This window comes from Botryllus schlosseri, chromosome 9, assembly GCF_051294905.1.
Source record: "Botryllus schlosseri isolate E-star chromosome 9, Bs_hap1, whole genome shotgun sequence".
In the NCBI taxonomy this organism is placed as follows: Eukaryota; Metazoa; Chordata; class Ascidiacea; order Stolidobranchia; family Styelidae; genus Botryllus; species Botryllus schlosseri.
The window spans coordinates 22,473,045-22,485,615 of record NC_137244.1 but is presented as its reverse complement, the minus strand read 5'-3'; the positions used below and the strand labels follow the sequence as shown (position 1 = coordinate 22,485,615).

General features: G+C 39.5%; 1 protein-coding gene across 1 annotated transcript in view; it reads right to left on the bottom strand.

Annotated features, from left to right (window-relative positions):
* Nucleotides 1-215: 215 nt before the first annotated feature.
* The window catches only part of LOC145446471 (uncharacterized), a 48,379-nt gene continuing 36,023 nt past the window's right edge, over nucleotides 216-12,571 (bottom strand). The window contains exons 65-87 of the mRNA XM_080324767.1: nucleotides 12,430-12,548; nucleotides 11,795-11,964; nucleotides 11,101-11,293; nucleotides 10,983-11,044; nucleotides 10,795-10,928; nucleotides 10,333-10,498; nucleotides 9,063-9,317; nucleotides 8,520-8,693; nucleotides 8,132-8,213; nucleotides 7,581-7,741; nucleotides 7,393-7,516; nucleotides 5,699-5,761; nucleotides 5,494-5,634; nucleotides 4,767-4,853; nucleotides 4,474-4,643; nucleotides 3,610-3,747; nucleotides 3,196-3,326; nucleotides 3,053-3,137; nucleotides 2,894-2,984; nucleotides 2,293-2,436; nucleotides 1,585-1,730; nucleotides 983-1,068; nucleotides 216-493 (exon numbers count right to left, since the gene is read on the bottom strand). Of these exons, the coding sequence (XP_080180893.1) occupies nucleotides 310-493; nucleotides 983-1,068; nucleotides 1,585-1,730; nucleotides 2,293-2,436; nucleotides 2,894-2,984; nucleotides 3,053-3,137; nucleotides 3,196-3,326; nucleotides 3,610-3,747; nucleotides 4,474-4,643; nucleotides 4,767-4,853; nucleotides 5,494-5,634; nucleotides 5,699-5,761; nucleotides 7,393-7,516; nucleotides 7,581-7,741; nucleotides 8,132-8,213; nucleotides 8,520-8,693; nucleotides 9,063-9,317; nucleotides 10,333-10,498; nucleotides 10,795-10,928; nucleotides 10,983-11,044; nucleotides 11,101-11,293; nucleotides 11,795-11,964; nucleotides 12,430-12,548 (3,106 nt within the window). The 3' untranslated portion in view covers nucleotides 216-309. The remainder of the gene's footprint in view (nucleotides 494-982; nucleotides 1,069-1,584; nucleotides 1,731-2,292; nucleotides 2,437-2,893; nucleotides 2,985-3,052; nucleotides 3,138-3,195; nucleotides 3,327-3,609; nucleotides 3,748-4,473; nucleotides 4,644-4,766; nucleotides 4,854-5,493; nucleotides 5,635-5,698; nucleotides 5,762-7,392; nucleotides 7,517-7,580; nucleotides 7,742-8,131; nucleotides 8,214-8,519; nucleotides 8,694-9,062; nucleotides 9,318-10,332; nucleotides 10,499-10,794; nucleotides 10,929-10,982; nucleotides 11,045-11,100; nucleotides 11,294-11,794; nucleotides 11,965-12,429; nucleotides 12,549-12,571) is intronic.

Here is a 12,571-nt window from a genome sequence, read left to right as displayed (position 1 = left end):
TCACTCAGTTGCGAAATTGTAACGGGAGCCTACCGATTTACATAATCGATGAATAAAGATTCACTGTCTTTCATTCCCTGCTAACTATGTCAAGCCGGGAATCGAATCATACTAGCAAGTTTTTTTTCCATCTTGTATACGTTCTCTTTTTACTGCACATATACGCTTCTACCACTCGCAGTCAGAGCACAACTGTGCATACTGAACAAAACATCTTATTATAAGGTGCCATTTGTTATATTTGTTTATTGAGCAATTAATACAGTGTCATCAAACACACACGAAAACAACCGAAGTCGCTTGATTTGGTCACGGTAATGCCGGGTATTGGCAGATGAAACCGATTTCCGTATCGCAAGATAACCCGCTCCACCCCCTGTTCTTGTATGCGATATCGATCGCAACGCAATCCTCAGTCCCGTCCGAGTCATTCGGTTCACCCACCGACCAGGCTTGTAATGAATTTCTACCCAAGACAAGCGGGGTTCCGTCTCTGGAAAGAAAGCACACACTGTGGATAATGCAATACACGAGAAAACAATCTGATGTAACGAAAAGATCCGAGGATGCTGAAATGACCTAGTACGGTCTGTCAATCGAACTTTAACATCTACCTCGGCTTCCTATTAACTAGTAGTATTAGTTAGACGGTGTTAGAGCCTAATTGATCTTTCTATTGGACGCTTTCATTCTCCTACTTGTGTTCGTTCTTCATACGATATTTCTTTAGGCTTGTAACGCTAATGGTATTTCAAACAGGAGTTATCTACAGCCAATCCATGGTTGGGAACATTCGATATTGATTGAAATGGATGAGCTCCGTGTATATTAGCTATACGCAGATAATCTCCAAGCGTGTTTGTTCAACAGGCGTCATCGCCGCAGCTTAGCTGGATTACAACAAAATCAATGACAAAATAATTCATCGATTGCATTGCACATTCACCTGCCCCAATCAGTAAAGGTGCGTATCAATACTCACGCATAGACAAACCGTCCTTCAGCCGCCAGATCGTCGAGACCGATCCAGAATCGACTCAGGGGCTTTGTGTTGTTTGTCACCAGATCCTGAGAAAACGCATTTGAAATATCGAGCACAGTTTCAGAGTATAACGTCGCAATAGTCACGACGATCGGTCCGCAGGTTGGTTTTCGGCAGGCTAAACTTGACTCGAGTCATTTTTCAAAAAACGGAAAATGACTCGATTTGGCATGAGTCAATCGGTGTATTGACTTGACTTGTACTTGAGTCATTACGCGTGACTCGGACCAAGTCATATGACTCGAGACTCGGCTGCAACGATGGTTATTTCATTGTAATTTCGAATAATAGTAACCACACTATTGGCATTTGGTCTATTAAAACTGGTACTGCGACCAGAAACTTAAAAGTGAGGAAAATCAGTATCACCAAGCATAGTTGGAAACAGTGGGTTTAACAAGACTTCAACTCGAAAATGAGTAAAAATTTGTGACGTTACTTCTACTTCTACTTGCGCAACAGCTTTGACTACTTTGACCACTCCCGGTTTTCATTGAAAATCGACATCTAGACCATGCCACAGAGGCTAATAACAGTCTTACTCTGATAAAATCCTGCTGCAGTCGGGTCTTGACAGTTGCCAGATGACCAGAGTTTTCTTTGCAGGCCGCTGAAGCAGTCAGGTAATCGGTTGGCGTTTCATCGATCGAGTAGCAGAAATCTCCATGCGCATGTCCCAGAGAACACACTGCGTGAAGCAATAGCCCATAACCCAGATTGCTAGGCTAGCTTCACCCCATTAAATTAATGAAGATTGAGTATTTGGGTATTGGGCACAATTCTAAATCACTATCTCTACAAATCGGGACTAGAGGGACTAGAGAAGCAAATACCCGCAACTTTATTCAAGTGCAGATAGCGGGCAATTATCAACTGCTATAGGGGTGCTGATTACACATTGCCATAAATGGTATCAACTTCTGGGATAGGTCGAAGAAAATGTTAAATACGGACTGAACAATTATTATTTAGGAAATTTATGTGTTCTACACAGCAACAGACGGAGTACTTGGCACTCTTGGTGAACTGTCTATGTAGGTTGTATGTAGCTTGAAGAAGCAGCATGGCACATTGGATACGTTAATTATTAGTCAATAGCCCGAGTCACTTTTCGAAATGGCAAATGTCGTCAAAACGGATTTTTGTTTTGTGTCCTCCGGGTAAGAAAAGGTTAATAACCGCACATCCAGATATACTTCGGTACTTATCGATCTGTGATCTAAACCGTGAAGAGGGAGACAAGTAATGACCTGGCGTGTCGCAGGACCCCGTGGATATCGACACGTCATCCAGTCCAATATCTCCATGATAATCGATCCCGACAATAGCTTCGAACACAACTCTGTACCGACCTTCAATGTCAATGTTGACGCGGGCCGAATTCCAAGCGTTCCCTACAAAAAACAAACAATATCCACGACTATAATCCCAAGCTGAACAACGAGAAAATTTTCATCTTTCCCGAATTATATTAGAATTAGAATTATAGCTACACAGTTTTATCCAAATTAGATCAGATTAGAATTACTGAATTTGCAAAAACTTGGGTATCGAATTAAATTTCGGATCAGACAGATACACAACAAAATTCAAGTTTTGTAGATATCAAAACAGAGTTCATTCCCATAAGCATGAGAATGGGAAATATCTGTACAGCAAGCTTGCCTCGCTTCACACTATACACTTCTCCTGTGGCATTTTCCGGAACACCGGATATTAGCATTTAAAAGTAAAATTAGAGCATAGAAACATTTCACAAGTGCCCTAATTAGTCTAGCAGACAACTAGAATCATCTAGTTGACCAAGTCTGCTGTGATCGGCTGAGGATGATATGTAAGTGTCATGCATACCTTGAGGGCCTTGCTTACTCCAAATCAATTTGTCTGGGGTATTCGTCACAGATCGTGTGGTGTATACGTTCAAAGTATTTATATCGATGCCCTGGAGATGATGCAAAATAACAGGAAATCATGCATCGCTATTGGCTTTGGAAAGAGATATGGACTCACATGCATGTGATAGAAGAATTGCAAGCAGTTCTTTACAGAGGTCCGTATTTCAGGCGAAAGGATACGCGCTTTCTGATTGTGCAAGCTGACAAGAAAGTGTCGTTTATACTTTTCAAAAAATTTCATGAGTCATAAAATGTTACTGAGGATCTGATGCTTCCATGTAGATGTAATAACCGTCCGGGGTTGCGAGGGTGTGGTCTGTCATCGGGCCTGTAGAATCTGACGGGGTCGCCCCCTTATTCCTTGACCAGTCGAAATCATCGGTGATGTCCTGACGCGGAAGAAACAAGTGAGCTTGTAATTGCAATAGGAAAGTACACGGGTAGTAGCTGAAGTGGCTGGTAATGAACTACTTTCGTTTTTTCAAATAGGTTTTGCCTTATTGTACTACTCAATCACATGGCAATGTTTTGAGACTACTCCTACTTCTGCTTACAAGTTTTTTCGGCAAGTCTACCCACATTTTTCACTTTGAGCTTAGGAAAGTAGAAAATAGTTTGCTGGCATGTTGGCATCACTTGTGTGAGTGAAATTGTCATGACATCGAGACTTACTTGCGCGAATCCGCACGAATTGGGATCTTCAAAGTTGCATTCGAACAGCGGTTTCGGACATCTGCCTCTTTTCAGCACGATATCATCGAGAGCAATATCTCCGTGGTAATCGGAACCTCTCACGCCCTCAAAAGTCAGCTGCGCACACAACATTGTGATCAGCGGTGTAATAATATTGATTGGCTGGGTCACTCATATGCATATACGTTGATTCACGATGAAATACCACCGAATGTGCTACCTAACAATTAAACAAGTCCGCATTACCTCAATGGTATTTCGTTACTGAATAATTAGCCTGCAGCTAGCGACTTTTTTCATGGATTCAGTTCTGTATTATTCCATTCAGAATACATACCCGTTTTTCACACAGAATTTTTGTGTAGCTATTTGCATGCAAACTAGACCAATAGACTTCACCAATTAAATCTTTTTGCCTATTGCCATGTTAATATAGCAATACCACATGATGAACATATATTACAAAACGTAAATTTATGACCCTAATTTTCGGCACAATGAGAAACCCTCATTATGACGTAATACGAGTAGGGATGATACGGAAAGTAAAAACATGTGAGTTTTATTCGACCATAAAAAAAAAAATATTGCCTATTCCAAATGTTTTCGATGTTGCGATATGACTAATTGACGTTTCAAGGCTTCCACTGTGGGAACATAATATCGAAATTACAATTCTTGTTGAGAAATCAGCTCTTAGTGGAAATTAGCAATTAATTTTAGTGCTCGATAAAATAGATTCTCACTACTCGACTCATTATGATTAATATAATAGTTTCAGATTCGATAATGAATAAGTTAATTTAATTAATTTAAGAATTTACCAAAATAATTTCAACATACATGAAACCTTTCTTCCGAATGAACCTCTAACACTTCTCTCTGCCACATATCGCCTTGGTTTCCGGACTTTTCCCAAATCTTTTCCTTTGCTTGGTTTTGGTAAACCAACCAGACCGATAAGTCTCCGACCCCCACGCCGTACATGTGGTAGAAAAACTCCAAACACGCATCTGCGAAAGGTGAATTGTGGAATGAATGCTATCAAACGGAAATCGCAAAAGTACGGAATGAAATATAAAATATCATGTCTTATACAACACATCATTACACGTACTGTATCGAAAAGCAGTTACCTTCAACACTCTCCATCGTGGATGTGGCTAGCCTTGCGATATCACCCGTTTCCCTAGGATTCGAGGTTTCGATAAAGGCATAACGACCTGAACGAAACACAACATAATATGCATGCCGCGTAGAAAAGGTACAGCTGACAAAAGCTTGACATAGGTATTGTTAAGCAGGAATCAACATCACATATATATAGCTTCAACGGTTTGTGGACATTGAAGCATCCTACAGTTGTGCATGCGACACTTGAGCATATGGGTTAAAGTTAGGGTTAGCTCATGGTTTAAAAAAATATATCAGATCGGTAAAACCTTGTGATCCAAACGAATACTCATAATATTTCACTGATGAAATAGTTATAAGTTTGCACTTTGAGTAACGTTTTTGTCTACGGACCATGGTGTAAATATTTTCATGCTTTGTGATCTCTTCACGATTTCAATAATATTGATTGTGATTTTGCATGAGAACAAGCGACCTAAAAAATCGAGCCATGAGTTGAAAACCCCTGAGTTAAGGTATCGTTTAATTTCGGAGTTTGGGTTGGGGTCAGTTTGGAGGTTATAAAGTCATTTTCATGCTCAACTGTCTACCTTTAGTAGAAGGTGTTATTATACTTTATTTCTACGAGTATATGCTGTTGATTAAAATCAAAGATTTCAGGTGTAAATCACTCACTGGACTTTATATTACGAAACAGCCTAAATATATGCTATTTTTGTAGCGAAATACCATCGCCGTCTCTTGATGTGTGGTCCCCAGAGGGTCCCGTTTCTTCAGATCGGGTGGCTCCGCTACGATACACGTCCCAGTCAAAATCGTCGTCATTCGTATTGTTCAGTGCGCACACACGCTCAAAGTTGCAATGCCAAACTGTAACACGAGAGAGAATTATTAAAACTAATACGACAAACATCCAACAAGAATAGAATTTCACTTATGTCAGAACCAGTAGGTGTTACTTCTGGCTTTCGAGTTGATGTTTCGGACGAAACTGTGCCTGAACAGAATAGAATTATCAGTTTATAGTGCAGCAATTAATCAACATAGCATGATAGCATCACAACTAGTGAAAAAGTCAAATTTATTTACTCATTGAAAAAGGTGATGTTATTAAGAAAGCATGAGAGCATCAGAACAAATTGTATAACCGGCAATAGCGATGTGAACAGAAAGGCAGGTATACAGTTATGCACGAACGAATGAAAATCTGCTAATCTAAGTCATCAGCTGTAATGCAATACATTTTCTTAATCTGCTATAAACGTAGTGATATCTTTAATAGAGGATAAAGAAAAAGACAAATTTCACTACCAAGTCTTCTTCAGTGAGGGGTAATAAGTCAGGGATTGGAATACATTTGTATTATCGACGCAAACCATATCAAACAAGCCATAGCTGGGTTTGTATCCACGTGACTTCGACACATGTTTGAGCGTTTGTAACGTCCTCCAAAAAGACTAAATCAACATTAGTTTGTGTTTGAGATTACCGGATCATGCTCTCGACAGATCAATTTCGCTGTATCGTGCAGCCTTGCCTCATTTAAATTCGAATTGCTAACTCTTTCGAAGAGAATCTTGGCTATACCGAACTTCAATATACAATTTGATGATATCTTTATATCGGAATATTGCCATAAAAACATCTGTTAGCCTCGATTATTCGAATTGTTATGTCCGTGCCATCATAGTTGTTTATATACCAAGCTCTATTGAATTCTCTACTAGTTGCTGACAATTAACCTTGACGAGTGTCCGCCAAAAATATTTGGGTAGATTTCAGTATGAATATATTATCCACAAACTCCTCCATTATTATGTGCAGGTCAAGGTGTGCGTTTGACAATCAGTCTTCTCCAAGTCTTTTCGACCATTCCAAATTCATTGATTCTCAACCAGCTGTGTTTTGAACTCAGAAAAATATTTCGAACTTCTCACTGACTGTAAACATACACTAAGCATTAGGGCTGTTAAAAAAAACTTTTCCTTCACTGGCTATTTCATAAAATTGTTAGGTTGGTTAAAAAAAAACGCTGCACACCAACTTAGGCTCAATTCCAACCAGTAGAAGCGAAGTTATTGCAGTAGAAAGTTTTGAATTTATCATTAAAAAAACAAAAAAATAAAATTTTAAAATTATTCTGCCAACCCCATAAAATTGTTACTATGTCAGTATAGATGTTGCACACCAAATTTGGCTCAATTCCAACCACTAGACTACTGCAATAACTTCTATTGCAGTAGAAAAATTTTGATTTGAATAAAATAGTATTTATTTATTATAAAATCATGGAATTAGAAATTTTTCTACTGCAATAACTTTGCTTCTAGTGGTTGGAATTGAGCCAAATTTGGTATGCATCATCTCTACCGACAGCCAAACACTATTATGGGGTCGACCGAAAAGTTTTGAAATTTTATTTTTTCATTTTTTAATGATAAATTCAAAACTTTTAACTGCAAGAATCTCGCTTCTACTGGTTGGAATTGAGCAAAAGTTGGTGTGCAGCGTTTTATTTTTAACCAACCTAACAATTTTATCAAGTAGCCAGTGAAATCTGAAGGAAAAGTTTTTTTTTTGGACAGCCCTGCTAAGCATACACATAACCATTACGAAACTCCTACTCACTTGCGATAGCGACACCGGTTAACGCAGGGCTTGTCATGATACCCTTCTCGGCATAAATTTCGACATTGTAAGCCATGTCTGAATACAGTCCTTCAACTCTAAGCTGTGTATCTTCGACGTTTTTCTGGATTGAAAATCGACAATATCTAGTGATACGTTCAGTCTGCGATTATAATCGAAGAGCGTACCTGAATCGGGGGAGCCTTGGCGTCGAAAGCATTTGTAAGAGTAACGCGGTATCCTGTCACTCCAGATGTGGGGGAAGCGTCCCATGAGAGCAAAAGGCTGGATGCATCGATGTTGTACGTTTGCAAATTCGTAGGACTTTCAACTTCGGCGAACTGGACAGCTGACAATAGGGAAGATTTAATTCAAATTGCTTGGTTGGTCGACGTCAATGAAAGCAAAGGAAACACACAGATTCGATGTATGTTGTAGCATATAATGAGAGCGAGAGAGAATTTATTACAGAATCGAATGGATACAATGGACAAAAATACATGCATAGTCAAGGACACAAGACGCACATCTATCAAAGTTATTACCCTTGATGCCTAAACAACAGTAGCATATAAATCAAGCGGAATCACTTACAAGCACACAGTTAGCGTTAACAGTTGAAATTTTATGTAGTCATGGGCTTTAGATAAGATTGATTAACGAATGACTCCCAGCATGTTGAGAACTGCTTATCTGGGTACTGCCCTGGTTGATGACGAGTTTCATAATTGTAACTTACCTGTTGTTTCGTCGGTGTCAAGGGTGGGCTTCGTACTTGGCAGGGTGGGCGGAAGTATCCAGGTGTTGGTGAGAGAATCCAGCTGGGAAAAAAATTGCCAGAATTGCCACAATTTATAATAAATAAGTTATATAAGCGATACAAGTGCAAAAACCACTCAATTCAGAGTTATTTTCCATTACAGACAGCTAACAAAACTGATTTTTCAGCAATCTCATGTTTTCAAAAAGTTTTAGTCTAAAATTGCATTATGTACAATTTGATAAAGTAAAAACAAGGCAATACCGAGGACTTTCGAATTGAAAAGATTTGTAGGCAACAGATAGAATTTCTGCCTCTACCCGAAAGAACATACCGGGTCCAAAGTTTACGCATCACTCAGACGTACCTTGCTATTAACCTTCGCGATAGCAGCGGTTTGATTCCCGATTTCGTTCTCCAAACTCTGAAATTTACGATCATTTTCCATTTCCAGCTCTTCCACATCCAGCAGGCAAGTATCGATCTGACCGCCGTTCCATTTCGTCTCCTGGGCTATTGCGGATACCAGCACCTCCGTATCCTGAACGACCGAGAAGCATGTACTGAAGGTGATGGTGTGTTTTGTACTGACAAAGGCCTTATTCAAAAGATATGGTACATATCCAAACCTTCATAGCATTAATTTGAACAGCTTTACAGCCATTGGTGTGCTTGAAGATGCAATAAACAAGAAATACTTCATCTGCATAAAACTTTGCCACCAGATACATATCAATATGCCCAGTCTAGTATGATATAGTACTCTGACTCACGACTACCATGTTATGACATCACAAAGATTACCTCTAGTGGCCGATAACAATACTTCTTTCATAGTGTAATGCCCACTGGATATTATCAGTAAATCAATAAAAATAATAGGGCGGGCTCTACTTATAACTCAACATACTCTGCTCCTTCTCTGTAATTCACCAACGCGTTCCGACAACTGCCTGACGTTCCTCTCGGAATTAACGAGCAATAGATCCCTGCGTTCTCCGCCCCTGGCCAAAACTTCAGCCTGCGTTTCCACTTTCTCGACGGTGGTGTTGATGATTTGCAGCACGTCGTTCCAGAGGCTGATGCGGTAACGCGTCGAAGCGTTGCTGAACCGTACGAAAGCGTCTTCCGCGCCGGAAACCTTGTGCTCGGCTGTTCTTACGTTCTAGAAGATGATAGTTGGGACGTGATTTTGTCAGATGAAGATGTGAGCAATAGATCAGTTGCGGAATGACGTGTGTTGGTCCAAAAGGGTTTAGAACAACAACTCGAACTACACAATTAGTATCATTGAATAGTATATTCATATTGAAATGAACCCGATTATTTTCGGCTGACACTCGTCAGGGGTAATCGTTAGCAACTAGTAGAGAATTGGAAAGAACATTGCATATCAACAGTCGTATCACAAAATATGATGTCCCCAGCATGAAATTTCGAATAAGAGAGAGTACAATATACTATTTTAAGATGATACACAAATTCCTTTTGTTGAGACAGTCTTGGTTAGCGTATTTTGATATAAGTATACTCCTAGGCATGCAAATGAAAGTGTAAACGGCCCCTTCCAACAAAGCAACCTCTGTCGTCTCGATAATTTTTCGCACAAACGGGATTATCCAGCAAATGTTTTCCACTGCGATTATCAAAATACGCTAGGCCTAGGCTCCTCCTCGCCACCTCATCCGCGTCAGCGGTGTCTTACAAAAGCCTAGAGGTGGGCCGTGCTATAAGTCGGCAGTTACGGAAAATAAGAAGAATATCGGCCTGGTGTAAATGACCAATTGACCATAGTAGTCGACAAACGCCATGAATACCCCAAAAACAAACAAACAAACTGTGTCAACAAAAGGAGTTCGTGTACCATCTATAAATGGTACATTGAACGCTCTCTTATTCAAAATTTCATGCTGGTGACCTAGTATTGTATATTGAAGTTCTGTTCCTCCAAGAAGCTCTACAATTAGTATTGAGCAGAGGGCAATTCAAAGCATCCTTATTCAGAAGATTGGATAAGTCTTTGGACACTGCAGTAGTCCGTATGCGTACGATTATAGAGTTTGAGCATTATTCCTCTCGGTTGGAAAATATGGATGCTCCACAGCACTTTGTCAAGATTGTCACAGACACTAAGGTCAAGAAACGTCTGAATATTCATTTGTTTAAACGAAAATCCTTGCCTGTCGAAGACTCTGAATGTCAGCGAACATGAGATCGAGCTGACCGTCCCGCATTTGTTGCATTTGTTGCAAACTGTTGACCGTTTTGTTGACTCCGTATACCATTTCAATTGTATGTTGCAATTTCGTTTCCATGAATGGGACTATCCTTTCAAGGCTGTCGAGCCTAAATGAAAACATTTAAACTTAACATTCACTACTCCCGCATACAGACAGCCAGTTATCGCCATCAAATTGACTTGGCTTATTAGTTGCAAAAACTACGTCAAGCCAATATTCATGTATTTGGTCACTTCGCGTGTTTGCTTCTGTATTTTGTGCGTCCAAAAGTTCAAAGAAATATCTGAAGTAACAGCAACGACAGCCATAACGTCAATTTCAGAAAAATATGTTTTGTCAATAGCATCAAAATATCGGATATATGAAAAAACATTTTATTCGGCTGATTCGCTCCTAACGAACCTTCCAGACCCATCCAGGATTTTAGCATCAATCTCTTTCACCTTGCGTCCAAATCTTTCATCGTTACTGGCGGCGGACTGTTTCAATTCCACGAAATCACCGACAATGCCAGCGAATTCAACGGACAAATTGCTCTGAAATATCAAAAGATAACGGTTCTGCGGATGGATCAAATACACGCCGCTTACAATATGACGTTGACACATATTTTCCATTTCCCCTTTTCCAGATAGATCGTTCGTAATAGCGTCTGGTATGACATAAAATTGTAATCAAATCAACACGTAACGTATCATCATGCAATACCTCGTAAATACGAAACATTTTCGCGAGTGATACTATTTAGGGCTTCGAGGGATTTCTGTCGGCTCGCGAGATCGCGGATGACTTCGGATGTTTTCGGTACGACGAAATACAACGAATTTTCAATACCTCGAAGGACGGACGAGAAATTCGACAGTAAATACTGAATATCTTTCGTGTTCGCAACTGACGCATCCTGAAAAGAGACAAAAAAGTGGTTTCAGTCCATTATTTTTTCTTCGAAATTTGTAATATTGGTGTAATATGAATCGCACCCTAACAACCGTTAATCAGATGTATCTACTTTCAAAATTGAGACTAACACAAAATGACTAATGACACTACGGATAGATAGAATCTTTGAAGATATATTCACTTAATGTGATGCAGAGACTATTTCACATGACTCTTACGATAATTTCCACCCATACAGTGATGCAATCTGACAACAAAACTATCTTCTGCTTGTAAAAATCTGAAATGTAAAAAGTAGATAGTTTAATTTTATCTTGAAGTAGAAATGAAAGTAGTGTAAAATACGACCCTGTGAGTAAGTAGCGTAGCTAGGAAAAAGCTAAGTTGATTACACTTAAAAAGAATGGTAAAAATTGTCCAACGAGGGAAAATCTCCATTGAATTGTCTGTTTATAAACAACACTGTGCATAACTGATAAGGCTCAGATGCAATCTTTGATACCGGATAATCAACGTAGATCGACGAGACCGCAGTTGCATTGTCTCGTCCATACTCGTCATCTTGGGATTCTACTGAAATTGCATTCCACGCCGATATGTTCAACGTCGTCACGTCCTTTCTGAGTTGCGTTAACGTTTGTGCGAACGACAACATCATAGACTCGTCCCCTACTGAAATAAGAAGCCGCTACTCAAGAATATTTCGAGCTAAAATTGTTATGTCATCGTGACAGCGTGAATGATGTGGAAATGACAAATATGTACCTTTCACGCAATCACAATGTATATATAATTCAAGTTCTGTATCTCAACAATAAATATCTGGTATTTTTCAACCATACCTATTTCAATGCATTTTGTGACAATGCCGTCGGTTGATCATGACTCCACAGATATGTCATTTCCAATAATATGCATAGCTTTGTACTACATTTTCCGTAGGCTGCGATACGACTAATTCATATTGACAGCATTGCAGAGCAGAAAATAGAATCGGAACTACAATTCTAGTTGGAAACTGAACTAACTATCACTCACAACCCGACTACGGATAGTCCGTGCTATAATGGTACCGCGGACAGTCCATATTTGGGACGCACTCGTACAGTTCGTAACAAACATTAGAGACCAAATTACCGAAGGTGTCATTTTTCAGATTCAGCATCATTAAATATTCTAATTTCTTCACGATATCTTCCAGTTCCACGGTGATTCCTTGGCTTCGAAGATTTTGTCCTTCCAACGTGACAGCGTGTCTTTACGAATGAAATTATTTTAG